This window comes from Suricata suricatta, chromosome 2 (genome assembly GCF_006229205.1).
Source record: "Suricata suricatta isolate VVHF042 chromosome 2, meerkat_22Aug2017_6uvM2_HiC, whole genome shotgun sequence".
Classification (NCBI taxonomy): Eukaryota; Metazoa; Chordata; class Mammalia; order Carnivora; family Herpestidae; genus Suricata; species Suricata suricatta.
Window position 1 is genome coordinate 22,979,087 of NC_043701.1, and position 16,306 is coordinate 22,995,392.

At 41.1% G+C, this 16,306-nt stretch overlaps 1 protein-coding gene across 2 annotated transcripts in view; it reads right to left on the bottom strand.

Moving 5' to 3' along the window:
* CALU (calumenin) overlaps positions 1–11,936 on the bottom strand; it is a 29,427-nt gene extending 17,491 nt beyond the window's left edge. For both annotated transcript variants that reach the window (XM_029923815.1, XM_029923810.1), the window contains exons 1-2: positions 11,843–11,936; positions 1,548–1,779 (exon numbers count right to left, since the gene is read on the bottom strand). In XM_029923815.1, coding sequence (XP_029779675.1) covers positions 1,548–1,768 — 221 coding nt within the window. In that variant the 5' untranslated portion in view covers positions 1,769–1,779; positions 11,843–11,936. The remainder of the gene's footprint in view (positions 1–1,547; positions 1,780–11,842) is intronic.
* Between the last annotated feature and the right edge of the window lie 4,370 nt (positions 11,937–16,306).

The window sequence follows — 16,306 nt, forward strand, 5'->3', positions numbered from 1 at the left end:
ATGCACCCCTATTTTTGGCCCAAATGTTAGCATAGTTACAAGATTAAAATTAAAAGTGAGCGTGGTCTCTTAAAATTAGAAAGCAACCTAATAGAAGACTGACTCTTTAATGTATTTGTTTTTTCAGCCTATTTTCAAATGTTTAGAGATACTGTCTCATTCTACATAGAAAAATCTTTTGGGTATTTCTGTCTGTGTTTAAAAATAGAATACTGGAGGCACCTGGGTGGCTCAGTAGGTTGAGTGTCCAACTTCAGCTCAGGTCGTGATTTCATGGCTGGTGAGTTTGAGCCCTGCATCAGGCTCTGTGCAGACAGCTCAGAGCTTGAAGCTTGCTTCAGATTCTGTGTCATCTTCTCTCTCTGACCCTCCCCCACTCATGCTCTCAAAAAAATAAATGTTAAAAAAAATCTCTAAAAAGAATAAAACATTGTACCTCTCAGTCAGGAGATAATCCAATTAAAGGATAGAATTTATTCTGAAGTATCACCCAAAACAAACCTAGAATGTCTTCTAATCATAGCACTATCCACAATGGCAAAATACTTCTGGAAATTCCTATGTGGTACAACTTTCCGTACAAATCTCTTGAATATAGTTCAGAAAGTTATACCAATGATGTTCATTAAGGAGAAAATGTTCACTAAGTTAACCTGCATTTCCTTGGGGGCATCCCACTTTGGCTCAGGTCCTGATCAGGTCTGTGAGTTTGAGCCCTATCCTACGGTTGGGCTCTCTGTCAGTGGCAGAGCCTGCTTAAGAGCCTCTGTCCCACACCCCTCTCAAAAACAAATAACCTGCATTTCCTTAAAAAACAAGGCTTCAGAAGAGCAAAAAACAAAAACCACCAAAACAAACAAACAAAAAAAAACCATTCTCAGATGCTTAGAAATTATCAACTGGTATATCATCAAATCAACCTTCCAGGTAAAAAGATGCCTGCTGAGAGCCACAGAACCCAACTATGACCCAGCTGTTATTGAAACAGCAACTAATACTCTGACATTAAGACCATTACTTATTACAATCTTCTAAAATGCAAGGTTGGTTTGCTTTTGTTTTTTAATTAAGCAAATATCTGAGAATGAAAACAAAGAGAATGAAGGATATTCTCAGAAATCATCAACTTTATAGAAATTAGCCCAGGGCTATCATATGCAGTTTATTATCCACTCAAAGGCTTGGCCTGGGGCACAATGAATAGGCCACAGAACATTTTTAAAAATTAAAAGCATCAGGGATGAGAAGCCTCCCATGTAATGTGCCTCTGGGAACAAGATGCAATTCAATCTGGGTCCTGTAGCATTAGGTACTTTTATGCAAAAATGACTTTGCTTTGTAGAATGAGGTGAAAACCATTATTCGGTGGAGAAATGGATGAAAGCAATCAATTAATTAAATTTTAGTGGTAGCAATTCTGTGGCTAGCTTTCAGAAGATGTAGTTCAAAACAGCTTTACTGGGTTGCCAAGCCGAAAGAGAAAAAAAGAATGAGCTGGCTTATAAGGAAATGTTGTTACTTTAGCTCCCTGAGAGCTGGCACCTTACCCAAGCCTTTCCTTGCTTTCTTCTGGTGTCAGCTGATCAAAGGTCTTTGCTTCTTCAGCACCCAAAAAGGCATCATGGTCATAATCAAAACTCTGAGCATCATTGTGAACTTTGTCGCTGAGTTGAGGCTCATGGTGTACACGGTCCTTCTTTTCTGTGGGCTTGCTCAAAGCAAAGGCTGTGCACAAGGACAGGCACATAAGAAACTGTCGCAGGTCCATGATAATCAGATCTTAAACAAAAACAAAGGTTAGTTAATTCCAGAAGCAGTGTGCTTTGTAATTAAACAAGAAATTAAAAGCTCATATCCAGTTATTAATTTGATATCACCCCAAATATTATTACTTAATCCACAAAATAAGAATGGTAGAATATCAGACTTTCCAATTTTATGGTAAGAAATTTTCACCAGTTTTCTTCATCTGATTGGAAGCTAACAAGGAATCAGTTAAAATCTCCACCTTGTACATAGGCCCCCTTTTAAAAACACCAAAATAGAACATTAATCTTTTTAAAAAGTGAAAGGACCAACATTTAAATTAAAATTTACTTACTGGCTCCCAACAACTTTACTTTTTGAACTATATCAGAAGTCTGGTCATTAAACCTGGCTGGTTATTAGGATTACCTAAGAAGCTTTAAAAAAAATTCCCCATATTGAATTAGAATCTTTAAAGTTGAATGAATGCATCTGCAGTTTTAAATGCTTCTCAGGTGATTCTGATGATCGTAAGATTAGGAACCATGAAATACTTGAGCAAAGTCGTCTGGTATATATAGCACCAAGTTGTCTCCCATTATCCATGCTCAATCTCAAATCATCTTCAAGGATCAAACCATTCAGACTGTACAGGGATGGATAACAACTGCTTTAGCATTCCTTAATCTGTGTTTCCCAAACTTTCCCAGGCATGATGACTGCCTGGAGTGCTGTTCAAAGTACAGGTTTCCAGGTCCTACACCACAGAGTCAGAATCTCAACAATCAAAGGTGATTCTAATGAACAAGCACAAGGCTGGAGCACTTTATTAAAAAATAATTAAAAATTACAGAGAAGCCACAGGATACTAACATATTTAGCACACTCTACAGATATCCCTCAGTATTGTCTAGAGAGGTTACGGTCTTAGAGGAAAAAACCCCATAAAATTAAAAATCAAAAGGAAAGATTTTCCAAAGTTTCATATTTTCCCTAATCTTTCACCAGTAGAACATGGATTCTGAATGCTTTCCCCCCTCTGCAGTAAATTTTTGTAAATTCACGTAACCTCTTACTCATTTCTGTTTGTGATTAGTGGCTCCCTTACTGGGTAGTCAGGTGGTTTTTAGGCATGAAGCTTGTTGTGGGTTAAACTGTATCCCCCTAAAAAGATGTGCTGAAGTTCTGACCCTGGTACCTGCAAATGTGACCTTATTTGGAAACAGTATCTTTGCAGAGGTAATTAAGTTTAAAATGAGGTCATTTGGATTAGCCTCTAATCCAATGACTGATATGCTTATAAAAGGAGGGAAGTTTGGACAGACACTCAGAGAAGAGAATGCCAAGTTATAAAAAGAGGCAGAGATTGGAATGATGCATCTGCCAGTCAAGGATTCCGGGCAACCCCAGAGGCTAGGAAGAGGGAGGGAAGGATCCTCCCTTGGAGCCTAAAGACAGAGTATGGCTCTGCCAACACTTTGATTTCTGATTTCTAGCCTCTAGAACTAGGAGAGAATAAATACCTGAACCTTTTTTTTTTTTTAATGTTTTATTTATTTTTGAGAGAGAGAGAGACAAACAGACAGACAGCGTGAGCAGGGGAAGGTCAGAGAGACAGGGAGACACAGAATCCAGAGACAGGCTCCAGGCTCTGAGCTAGCTGTCAGCACAGAGCCCAACGCGGGGCTCAAACCCACAAACGTGAGATCATGACCTGAGCTGAAGTCAGATGCTCAACTGACTGAGCCACCCAGCCGCCCAGTTTGTGCTAATTTGTTACAGCAGTCCTAGGAAAGTAATAAAAGGCTCGGTATACAGAAGGTCACTGCATCACATGAAAGTTAAATGCATTTTGTTATCCTAATATGCAGATTAAACCAGTCAGAGTTCACTTTCCCCAGGATGTCACTAATGGAACCATCTAGTCAAATTTTTATGTAAATATTTTTAAAAATATGAAAATTCTTTCAGCATAACTTAACTCAGTGGGGTTCTCAATCTAGACTGACTGAACTCTAGTACCACCCAAAGACTTTAAGAAAATATGACCATGTGTCCCATCCCTATTAATATTTTTAAAAGGCAGCCAGGTTGTGAACCACTACTTTAACCTTTCAAACAGCCATAGTGATATCTTAAAAAATTTGACCTGAAATTAGACTTAATATAAAGAATCTGCATATATCTGATCCTGACTCAAAACTTTGGGAACTAGATTGCTCCAGTGTATAAAGAAATTAAATATGCCAACAGATTAGCTGTATTTCAATGTTATCTTTTTCTTGTAACCACCAAATAGCAGTTAAAGGAAGTTACACTGTATTACCTTGGATTTATAGAGTTCTTTGATTAAAAAAAATTTTTTTTTAGTTTTTAAAAATTATTTTTAGCGAGAGGTTTTATTGTGTGTTTGTTTGCTTTTAGAGAGAGAGGGAGAGAGAGCGAGCGCACAGGAGAGGGGCAGAAAGGGGGAGAGAGAAAATCCCAACCAGGCTTCCACACTCAGCATGAAGCCCTACAAACCCAACACGGGGCTTGATTAGGACCCTGAGATCAGGCTGACCCAAAATAGAGTCAGAACACAACCAACTCAGCCACTAGGCGCCCCTAGAATTCTTTAGATTCAATAAACTAAAAAAGGTTTACCACAGCCACTGGTGAACATGTTATATAAAGACTCCTTAAAGGTAGAAGGAAAGCGAACAGAGAAATACGTTTAATCCCAATACAAAAGCAAAACCTGAAGCCTCCGTGAATAACTTTCAGCCTGTAAATGCATACAAGGACACCATACCCCACACCTGGGAAAGGAGCACAGTAGAGAAGGGTGAGAAGGTCCTGAAATGGCAGAGGAGGATTTGTCTACAGAAAGTACTGTAAATAAGTGCCAGTAAGTCAAACAGAAACTCAGCTAAGGAGATAATGGAAGGCAGTGACTCCCCACTAAAGCCCATTCTCCAAAATAAAAGTTCTCTCACTTGATGGTTCAGTTAAGTATATAACTTCTGATCAGGTCATGATCTTGCGGTTTGAGTTCAAGCCCCATGTTGGACTCTTTGCTGACAGCTCAGAGTCTGAAGCCTGCTTTGGATTCATTGTCTCCCTCTCTCTGCACTCCCCCCACATAAAAATAAACATTAAAAAAAAAAAGACTGATGAAACCCCATGATAAGAAGCAATGTGAAAGAACAAGAGACTCGGAGAAATGGGAAGAAGGTGGTACTTAAGAAGTTTCCACCAATGTCAGAACTCAGATATGCTTTCTCAAAGCTTATTGCATTCTATTCCATGCTATTCCATCGAAACACCCAAATTTGTATACAAAGGCACTTGCACAAAGATATTTAACGATGACAGCTTATAATGATAAAAAAAGAAAGAAAGAAAGAAAAAGAAAGAAAGAAAGAAAAAGAAAGAAAGAAGGAAAACAAGCTAAACCAGAGAACTAGTAAATGCAATCTGTATTATGGAATAGTACACAAAGGTTAAAAAGAATGAGGTGGACCAGTCTGCCCTGAAATGGAAAATTCACTGACATGTTAAGTTGAACAATAATAAAAAAGTTGCAAATCAATGTCAAGATCTTTTACGTAAAAAGAAAAAAAACAGACTCCCAGATTGTTTATATTTGTATAAAATATAGCACACACGCACAAAAATGGTGTAGAAGGATAAACATCTATCTGTAAACGTTGGTAATCCCCAGGCTCAAGGGATAAGAGATGGGATGGGGTAATGAGGCTGGCTTGGAGTAAACTTTAATACTGTACTCTGTTGTCTATATTTTGTAAATGAGTACTCATTCATATGTATTATGTGTTTGTATTATATATTTTTTAGATTGAGGGGGGTGAAGGACATAAAGAGAGGGAGAATCCCAACCAGGCTGTACACTGTCAGCATGGAGCCCAAAGGAGGGCTCAAACTCAAGATCTGTGAGATCATGACCTGAGCCAAAATCAAGAGTGGGATGCTTAACTGACTCAACCATCCAGGCGCTCCTCTGTGTATTTTTTAAACAATATTATAAAAACACTTTTCAGTATTAGTTGGAAGCCATTTCTCTAGATTGAAAAAGGAAACTAAAGAAAAAACTATTCTTTTTAAAAAATTTTTTAATGTTTTATTAATTTTTTGATAGAGAGAGAGGCAGATCATGAGAGGGGGAGGGGCAGAGAGAGAGAAGGAGACACAGACATGGAAGCAGGCTCCAGGCTCTGAGCTAGCTGTCAGCACAGAGCCTGACGCAGGGCTCGAACCCACAAACATGAGATCTGACCTGAGCCGAAGTCGGAGGCTTAACCGACTGAGCCACCCAGGCGCCCCAAGAAAAAACTATTCTTAAGACATAAAGTCTTTTCAAAGTAAAACATGCTGTTCTATAATAACACTTCAGGCTACCCTTCAATAATTTAATGATTGATCAATCAAATCTGTGGAACAGGAAAGAAAAATTAGATCTTTAGTGGCTCTCTTAAATGACTAAATGAATATGTTTTTCTTTTAGGGCAAAATAAAACTTCCATCTTACACTAGAAACAAATCTTTAGACCAACAAACTCTTCAGAGACAAAGAACAAATTTCTGTTATTTTGTGACATATCCAAACACTATCTAGAGGTTTACAAAATCAAGTAAAATCAAGTCACTGCAACAGAAGATTCTCCTTATGCCTACTGAGACAGAAACTTCACATTTAGAAAAAATTTATAAATGACTAATTACATCCCCAGAATAAAATACCATAACAATTCTGGCATAACACCTAACAGCTCTTGTAAACCCCAAATGTTACAATATGAATTCATTAAGCTCATTACCAGGGCCTCGAAAAGATACATACAATGTTTTGATACATGTAACAGAGAAATGTAACGGATTCACCTTGATTTAGACAGAAAAATCAAGTTTCAGGCTTGACTTTTTAAAAAAAAGTTTATTTATTTTGATAGAGAGCGCATGCACAGGCACACAAGTAGGGGAGGGACAGAGAGAGAGAGAGAAGAGAGAGAGAATCCCAAGCAGGCTCCATGCTGTCAGCACAGATCCTGATGCAAGACTTGAACCCATGAACCCATGAGATCATGACAAGAGCTGAAACCAAAAGTTGATGCTTAATTGACTAAGCCACTCAGGCACCACATCAGGGTTAACATTTTGATAACAAGAATAAGAGAATAATTCCAGAGTAAAAGTCAAGAGCTCCTGTTTTATCATCTATCCAAATTGTTCCTTTCCTGCTCTCAATTAACCTTCCAATCCCACTCCTCTAAAGGTTCTTTCCTCTGTTCTTGTCAATCAATACTTCTCAGGTCTCCAAAATCTAAAATCTGTCTTGCCCAGACCTTGCTATTCATTCAAGCTTGCCCTTCCCTTTCCTTCACCCATAAGATTGTCTCTACTGCTATCTCTGCTCCCTCACTACCAACTGCCAACCTGAAACCTAGCTTTCAATCTGCCACTGATGAAAATGCTTATAAAAGTAATCAAAGACCACTTGATGGACAAACCCAATGGTCCTACTTTCATCTCTCTGCAGTGGGCAATGAAAAGCTCTGCACTTTAAATAACTTTTCTTTTTTTAAAATATACACTCTTCAGGGCACCTGGATGGCTCAGTCGGTTAAGCGTCTGGCTTCAGCTCAGGTCATGATCTCACGGTTCATGGGTTCGAGCCCTGCATCGGGCTCTGTGCTGACAGCTAGCTCAGAGCCTGGAGCCTGCTTCAGATTCTGTATCTCCCTCTCTCTCTGACCCTCCCCTGCTCCCGCTGTCTCTCCTTGTCTCTCAAAAATAAAAAAATTAAAAAAAAATTTTTTTAAATATATACTCTTTGTGCCCACATATATCAATCAACCCCTGATTAGAAACTTTAACAAAGGCCTCTTGTTCTATGAATATAGATATTAAAAAAGGATTGTACTAAATTTATCTAAATCCATATAGTATATAAAAAATGTTCAAGTAGAAACAAAGACTATCCCCCATGACAAAGGATATTTTATATGGGAAGATATGAGAACAGTACAACTTTTCACACCAGGTATTTTAAGAACTATATTGATGCAGTTATTTCTGAAGCATCTCTTTTCAACCAAACAGAAACCAAATGATAGAAAACTAAATGGCCCTTCTTTTTTCCTTCCTTCTTCATTACAGCTACACATCAATGGATAACAAGATATCAAGAAACATAAATGAAGGACTTAGTTGTATGAATTTTTACCATGTGATCTAGAAGGTGATCAATGGTTGTGCAAAAAACATCTCCCCAACTAGTTTTCAAGTTACCTATAAGTTTTTCCTTTCTAAAATTCTGCCCCTCCCTCACCAAGGGTAATATCTAGTAATTTTTCTAAAAAAAAAAAAAAAATCTGGACCAGTACTGTTCAGGACAATAGCTATTGGTCACATGCCGCTGCTAAGCACTTGAACTGTGGCTAGTGTGAATTAAGATGTGAAAGAAGTGTTTTACTTTGTATATAAAGAAGGGTATTTTGTATATACTGGATTTAATAAATTATTAAATTAACTTAAACTGCTTTAAAATTTCAGGTGAAATGTATTCATGTGACTTAGTACTGTGTTTCTATTGGATAGTGCCATGTTAGAGTCACAAACTAAATAGAACAGAAAAAATACCAAGTTCACTATCATCGTTTTGAAGTATGTCACCAATAATGGTCCTTTGCAAAGTTTTTTTTCATGAATTACTCCAGTTATTTAGAAGGAGAAAACATTAGTATCATAAGCTTAAATTTCTTTCAATAACAAAGATTAGCCTGAAGAATCAGTTTATTTTAGCCATTCAAAATTTTCCTTGAAAGCTCTAATTCTTGCCATTTCCCTCACTTCCTTCCCAGTCATTGGTCACAGAACACTTAAATTGCTTCAGGGAAATTTAGATATCCGAATTAATTATAAGAACATTAGCACTGAGTGATTCCACAGATATTCTGGTTGATCAAAGACACATTGCTCAAAGTTAACAAGTGGGGGAAATGGGTGTGGTAGTAAAATTCCAGTTCTCTGAGCTGGATATTCAGCAAAAAAGGCAATCCTTAGTGACTACTTCAATTTTGGATTGGTGGAACAACCTGGGCCTATAATAAGGCCTAGGTTATGAAATCTAAAGCTATCTGGTTATCTGACACTCTTCACTTACAAATTTAGTACAAGTACCACCAATGGATTATCACAATAAAGGAATAATGTCATCCTTCATGACCTGATAAAAGTTATGATAATGACAAGCCATTTACTCAATGTTTCTCTAGTGATGAAACATTTACATTAGTTCATTAACATCTATTTTGTTTTTTATTTTATATTTGTGAGAGAGAGAGAGAGACAGACAGAAATAGAGAACGAACAGGAGAGAGGCAGAGAGATGGAGACAGAATCTGAAGCAGGCTCCAGGCTCTGAGCTGTCAGCACAGAGTCAACTCAGGGCTTCTCAAGAGCAGTGAGGTCATGACCTGAGCCAAAGTTAGATGGTCAACCGACTGAACCACCCAAGCATCCCAACACCTCTTGATTAAATTATTTATGGTACTCAGAGCATATATTTATAAGAACAGCTGTGAACAGAAAACTGCAAAATGTGTCTACAGAAGAACAGCTTTAAGAACGACAAACTATTACTCAGGTTTCATGAGCTCTATATGCAAAACAACCTAGTACAAACTTAACAGTGCTTTGGCTACAGAGAAAAAAATTTAAGAAAAAATTCCAGAACATTCTGGGAGAAAAAAGTTTCCTTTGGAGATGATGAAATTCTAAAACATAATTAACTGCCATAGGAATGCCTTGCAAAATTGCCACAGGACTTTGTTTTCTACTTGTAATTTTGCCGCTCATTTTTCACATGCATAAAGTCCTTGAGAATTTGGTAGTTATTTTAGCTCAACCTCCCTTCTGTGCCAAATGTCTATAAATAATTTTAAAGTCCTAGATAAAAAGATCTATCTACTATGAATATGCCAGCTGGAAGTAATCTGTACCCAATACTCTCAACTTTTATAAAATTTGTACCACTCCACAACAGATCATAAGCTACTATAAACTGTCTCCTAAGCTCCCCTATAGATACTATATTTTATTAATGTTTTGTTTATTTCTGAGAGAGACAGAGTGTAGGAGAAGGAGCAGAGAGAAGGAGACACAGAACCTGAAGCAAGCTCCAGGCTCTGAGCTGTCCGCATAGAACCTGACGCGGGGCGTGAACCCATGAACCATGAGATCATGACCTGAGTGAGCCTAAGTCAGACGCTTCACTGATTAAGCTATTCAGGTGCTCCCTTAGATACTATATGTTTAAAAGGCAGGACTCTCAGCTAATAGAAACTATTCTTTCTACAGTCCCTAATACAGCGTCTTGCACTTTTTACATACCAATACATTTTACTGGAATAGCTGGAAAGTACTTGGCAGAAATGCAGTTCCTGCCAGCTCCCAACCCCCAACCCCCTTACCGGATCTGGCCATCAGAAAAGGGTCATTTCAGCTGTTTTAACTCTAATACATAAATTACAACATCAACAACACCAATATTTAAGAATTCAGGGAGGATCTGGGATGTTATGGCCTAGCATCTCCAATGTCTATGGTTACGCCTCTGTCTTTCCAATACCCCGGCACACCCAGGTTATAAAAAATTGTGTTAATATCAATTACTGATCTCCTATACTAATGCAATGTAAATAAAATGCCACCAGTAAGTATCTTCTGACACATAAATGGATGAATGAAAGAAAACAATTATATTGAGAGTGATGATGAATTGATTTCAAAGCTGTAACTGAGTACCACCCACTAAGGCATATCCAATTCATCTTTATCTGTTCTTGGACCTCCTACATGTAAAAAATCCTACTGGACACCCCGATATCACTGTAAAACTCAGATAAGGTCTAGGCAACCTATCCTCTACACACAATTACAAGTGACAGGTTTGTACTTTAAATGTGTACTATACTACTTAAATTTCTTCAGTGATGGCCATCGTTTGTCACTTGGTTAACTAAATTTACTGAATGAGGTCAGACATGCATTCGTGGTGTGTCTTCCATTCTAGGGCAAAAAAATAATTTATTAGAGATTACACGGTCTCCACTTCCCAGTTATAAAACCATATTAGAGACAACCTTATTCCCAATTCATTAATTATGGTCCCTGCCGCCAGGAAGTGAATGAAGTTCAACTCTCAGAGACATTATTCCGGGAATTTATACTCAGTAATTGAGATCAAGGGCCCGAAAATTTTACCAAGAGGCCCAGGAAACTTGCCTTGATGCAAAAGCTGCTTTCAAAACTATCAACCACCGACTATGTTCTTAATCAGGGCAGCGGTAGGGAATTAAGTTTACTGCTGATCACAAGATGCCAAAAAACAGAACGAGGGTCTGGACCTAGGAGCAACAAAGCAAGGTAAAAATACAATTCCCTAATAAAGGTTTAAAAACTCTTTTCTGTCGCTGACAGAACTAAGCAGCCAAACAGGCTCGAAATAGTCGGCTTTTCTTTAAAATTACAGTTATTTTAAATCACAAAGTGTTTCCCCGCTTTCTTCCTGCCCCGTTTCTAACACCCTCAAAGTGGGTGAACACGACTTTCTTGGCAGACGCACCCTCCACTCTGGATGTGGCCTTGGGGCTGGAGGACACAGGTAGGCGGGGCAGCGGAAGGTGGCAGAGAAGTGTTACAATACTACTACCCCAATGCCCTCCGACCTTCAGTAGGCAAACACGAGTGACCCTCTAGTCCGAGGGACTCGGTGAGAGACGCGACCCAAGGTCAGAGGACGTGGCAAGCCAGGCACAAAACACTACCCCACACAGTGCAAAGCCGGGAGCCGGAGTTCGCCGAGACCCAGGCCCCTTCCCAGAGCGCGCGGGAACGCCAGCGGCCGCCTTCAATTCAGACTGCGCGCTGCCGGCCCGGGGGTCGCGAGCAGTCTCAAGGCCGTAGCCCCGCGCTAGCAGAAACATGGGACCCGACCGAAGGGGACCCATGCAGCGTCGAGAGCGAGGACCGAGGACCAAAAGAAAGCGAAAAAGGGCGATGGTTCGGTAGAACCGAGGACCACAGCACCTACCTTTCCTCTTGGCACCCACAGCCCAGGCTGCCGCAGCCGCCGCTCACCCACCGGCTCAGCTCACGCGCGCAAGCACCGCCCAACCGGAAGCGGCTCTGCGCCCCGCCCCCATCCGCCTCGCCGGCGTCCTCCTGACCAATCATCAATGAACCCGCCGCTGTCGCACAGCTTCCCCGGATATTCATTGGCTCTACAGTCGTGTAGCCGGGATTGGCTGGAAAGCGCCACGTCCCCGCGAGCGCGCCGAGTGCGTGGACCGGATTCCCGCCCAACGCTGGTCCCCAGCTGTGTGGGATGATGCGCCTGAGTCTCCGACTCCGGGCGGCGTCTGGGCGTGGCTGTCTGGCAGCCACGTCCCAACTCACAGCGCATGACTCGGCCTCCACAGGGCTTCTTGGATTACCCTGCTAGTTATCTACTTGCCCACCAGCACGTAGGGCCAAATTAATTCGCCTGTATCAGTCCTCAGCTGTATTGAACAGTCCCAATTTCTTTCCCTTCAATGCTGCCGCCCTGATCGGGTAGCCTACGAGAGGCTCTTCAGTCGTTGACTCCAGTGTTATCTTTCTACTTTATCTCACTACCCTCACTCACAGATCTTGTGCTCTGGCCACCATTATCTCGGTGTTACCTAACAGCCGACCCTTTCACATCTCTTTGGTCGGCTGTGTTCAGATGACCTCCTCCGCCTGGAAAAAGTGCATTTTCCTGATGTTCTGTGTTATGAATATCCGCAGAAGTCCCGGTTAGCCTTTTAGAAGGCTTTCCTGACCCCACCAGACATAATAATCCCCTCTTCATTTGCCTTCCTCTTTGTATCTTCCATACACTTTGCCAAATTTTGCTATAAAAAGTTGCTTCTCCATTGCCCTCCTCTAGGCTAAACTCCAGGGCAGAGACAGGACTTACTCATCTTTTTATCTACAGCTCTGACCTTGCTGCCCAGTTCAGCGTAAATGCTTAATAATGTTAAGTAAACCGAATGGGTGGAACCCATAGCATTTCCCTGATTTAAGAGGAATACAGGGAGTTTTTCACTTAAGTCATTTTCTTGTCATGAAATTCAAACATGCATTAAGTGAGGGCAACTACGTTTGCAAAACAAATGGAATGTGAACTTATGTTCTTAGCAAATAAAGCCTCTATAATTCAAAATCCAATGCAAACACAGTATGCTGTTGAAAGAGTTAAATACAAAGCAAGTTAATATACGTTTATGTTCCAAGGTGAGAGGTTGACAATGAATGCTTTGGGAATTCATACAAAGGAGTGACAGTGACCCTTGGTGGTAGCCAGAGAGGACTTCAAAGAAGGTGTGACTCAGGCTGGACTAAGGAATTCTTGAATGCAAATACTCAGCAACAGCAGTAATAGCAACAAGGGCAAGTGGGGGACAAGGAGCAGGTAAATGTTATGCCAGGTTGGGGATGAGAGGTAAAAAAGGTGGGGGAGAGGTATGAAAAGAGAGTACAGATAGTAGTTTCTCAAAGTAATACAAAGTCCTAACCTGAGGAGAGCTGAAGGCAGTAGGAATTGTCGATCTTCTGAAGGTTTCTATGCTGCACCTGTGTGGGAGGTAGGGGATTGAAAGTGGTTCTTTCTAGGAGGAATATCTCCTAATAAGGACTAATGACAGTATCGACTGCATCAGGATGTATTTAATTTTTTAATAGTTCTTTTTTAAAAAAATGTTTTATTTATTTTTGAGAGAGAGAGAGACAGCATGCACATGGGAGGGTTAGAGAGAGAGGGAGACACAGAATCTGAAGACAGGCTCCAGGCTCTGAGCTAGCTGTCAGCACAGAGCCCTATGCGGGGCTGGAACCCATGAATGCGAGATCATGACTTGAGCCGAAGCTGGACGCTCAACCAACTGAGCCACCCAGGCACCCCTCAGGACATATTTTATTTTATTTTTTATGTTTTTTAAATTTATTTTTTGAGAGACAGAGAGAGACAGTGTGAACAGGGGAGGGTCAGACAGAGAGAGAGAGAGAGATACAGAATCCAAAGCAAGCTCCAGGCTCTGAGCTAGCTGTCAGCACAGAGCCCAATGCGGGGCTTGAACCCACAAACTGTGAGATCATACCCTGAGCCGAAGCTGGACGCTTAACCAACTGAGCCATACAGGTGCCCCAGGACGTATTTTAAAAACTTAAAAAAACGCTTCTTTGAAGTCAGGCACTGTGCCAGGTGCTAGTAAACCCACAATGGACATGGTCCCTGCCCTCACAGAACTGCAGACCAGTGGGAGAGCCACCCATCTCGGAAGTAATGGGACTCTGCCAGAGATGGGGCCCTGCCACCCTGAGATCCCCGGTGGATAAGGGCTTTGCCTGGACAGAGCAAGGAAAGTGGAAAAGAACTTTTAGATACAAGAGAAATTCTTTTTTTTAAAAATTTAATAGTTTATTGTCAAATTGGTTTCTATATAACACCCAGTGCTTCTCCCCAAAAGTGCCCCCCTCTATGACCATCACCCCCTTCCCTTGATCCCCCTCCCCCTTCAGCTCTCGGTTTGTTTTCAGTATTCAGTATTCATGATTTGTGTCCCTCACTCTCCCCAGCTCTGTTTCCCCCTTCCTCTCCGTATGGTCCTCTATTAGGTTTCTCCTGTTAGACCTATGAGTGCAAATATATGGTATCTGTCCTTCTCTGCCTGACTTATTTTGAGAAATTCTTAAGGTGGAAATAACAAGTCCTGGACTTAGTGACTGCTTCGATGAAAGAACTGAAGAAGCACTCAGAAATTTAAAGTTTTAATCATAGGAAACTGGTAGAGTGAGCTAGATGGGAGGAAGAAAAGAGACATGTGTAGAGTTCAAGACATTGAAAGTCTAAGATGATGGCAGAATACCAGGAAAGAAAAAGCCATTAGGCTGAAGGAGATACTTAGAAAGGTCATTGGCCAGCAGGCAGCTGAGGAAGCCGTGAGAAAAAGGGAGCACATGAAGCTTCAAGTGGGCCCCAGAGTTAGAAAGGTGGAGGAAGAAGAGGACCTAAGGGGTGACACGCATAAGAAATGTCACCTTACCTGCACTCAAAGCTCATTAAGCCTGGATTCTGTCTCTGAAAGAAGCGCTGAAGGAATGTTTATGGCAGGTGTGATGTCAACCTCAAAAGGCCGATGTTCTTCAGGCTTTCCCTATTCTGCCCATATGTTGCTACTAAACATTTACTCCACAAATAAGTGTATTGTTTCCTGCACACCAGACACTGTTCTAGGCACTGGGATCCAGCAATAGACAACATGGACCAAACTCTCTTCTGGTGCTTATGTTCTAGTATGTAGCTTAAAATCCACGTAAAAAAGCAAAATATATAGAATGGGAGTACCAAGGAAGAAATTAAGACAGGAAAGGAGAGAAAAGAGTGCTGGGACTCTCTAGGGTGGCGTTGGAATCTTAGAGTGGCCAGAGAAGGCGCATAAAGAGAATGACATGTAAGTGAACATCTGAAGGTGGGTGAAGACCATTCCAGGAAAAGGGAACAAGAGTAAAGGCCCTGACCTGAAGCATACTTGGAGTGTTTGAGAAGCAGCAGGGAGCCGGTCTGGCTGGATTGTGGCAATTAAGGAGAACAGAGAAAGTGAGGTTGGAGAGGAGGTAGCAGAGATGGGGGTGAGGAGGAGCCGGACACCATGTAGAGCCTTTAGGCTATTGTAAGGACTTTCACTTTTACTAAGACTGAGAAGGCATGGAAGAAACTGACTATTTACCAAAGTCTTTCCTCTTCCTTCTATGAACACGCAGCTGCGGTGTGCACAGGTACCTGAGCTCTGGCCAAAGGAAAAGTAGCAGAAATGATGTCTACTACTGTTAGTACTTGCCTACAAACCGGCCACATGCCATTCTCCAAGGTCTTTCTCTTTCCATGGCAACCCTAGAAGCTGTGTATTGCAGATGGCCCACAGCCCACCGCAAGATGGAAGGAGCCCAGGTTCTTGTTAAAAAAAAAAAACAAAAACTGCTCCCTGGGGGCGTCTGGATGGCTCAGTTGTTTAAGCATCCGATTCATGGTTTCAGCTCCAGTCATGATCTCACTGTTCTTGGGTACAGGCCCCGCACTGGGCTCTGCGCTGACAGCGCAAAGCCTGCTGGGATTCTCTCTTTCTCTTTCTCTGCCCCTCCCCCACTGTGTGTGCACGTACACACACACTCTCTGTCACAAAATAAATAAACTTTAAAAAAAACCCTGCTCCGTGAACAGGGATGCTGTTTTGGAACTTTTTCTGAGAAATGAACTTCTATTGACTATTTTATGCCACTGACATATTGGAATTTATATCTTACAGAGCTAGCATTTCGTTAACTGATACAGATGGGAAGGCATTGGAGGTTTTGCAGAAAAGTGACATGATCTAAGATTTTAACAAGGTTACATGTGGCTGAAGAGGGTGAGAATAGAAACAAGCCACCCATTGAGCAGGCTTCTGCAACCATCCAGGTGTTGGTGATGATGATA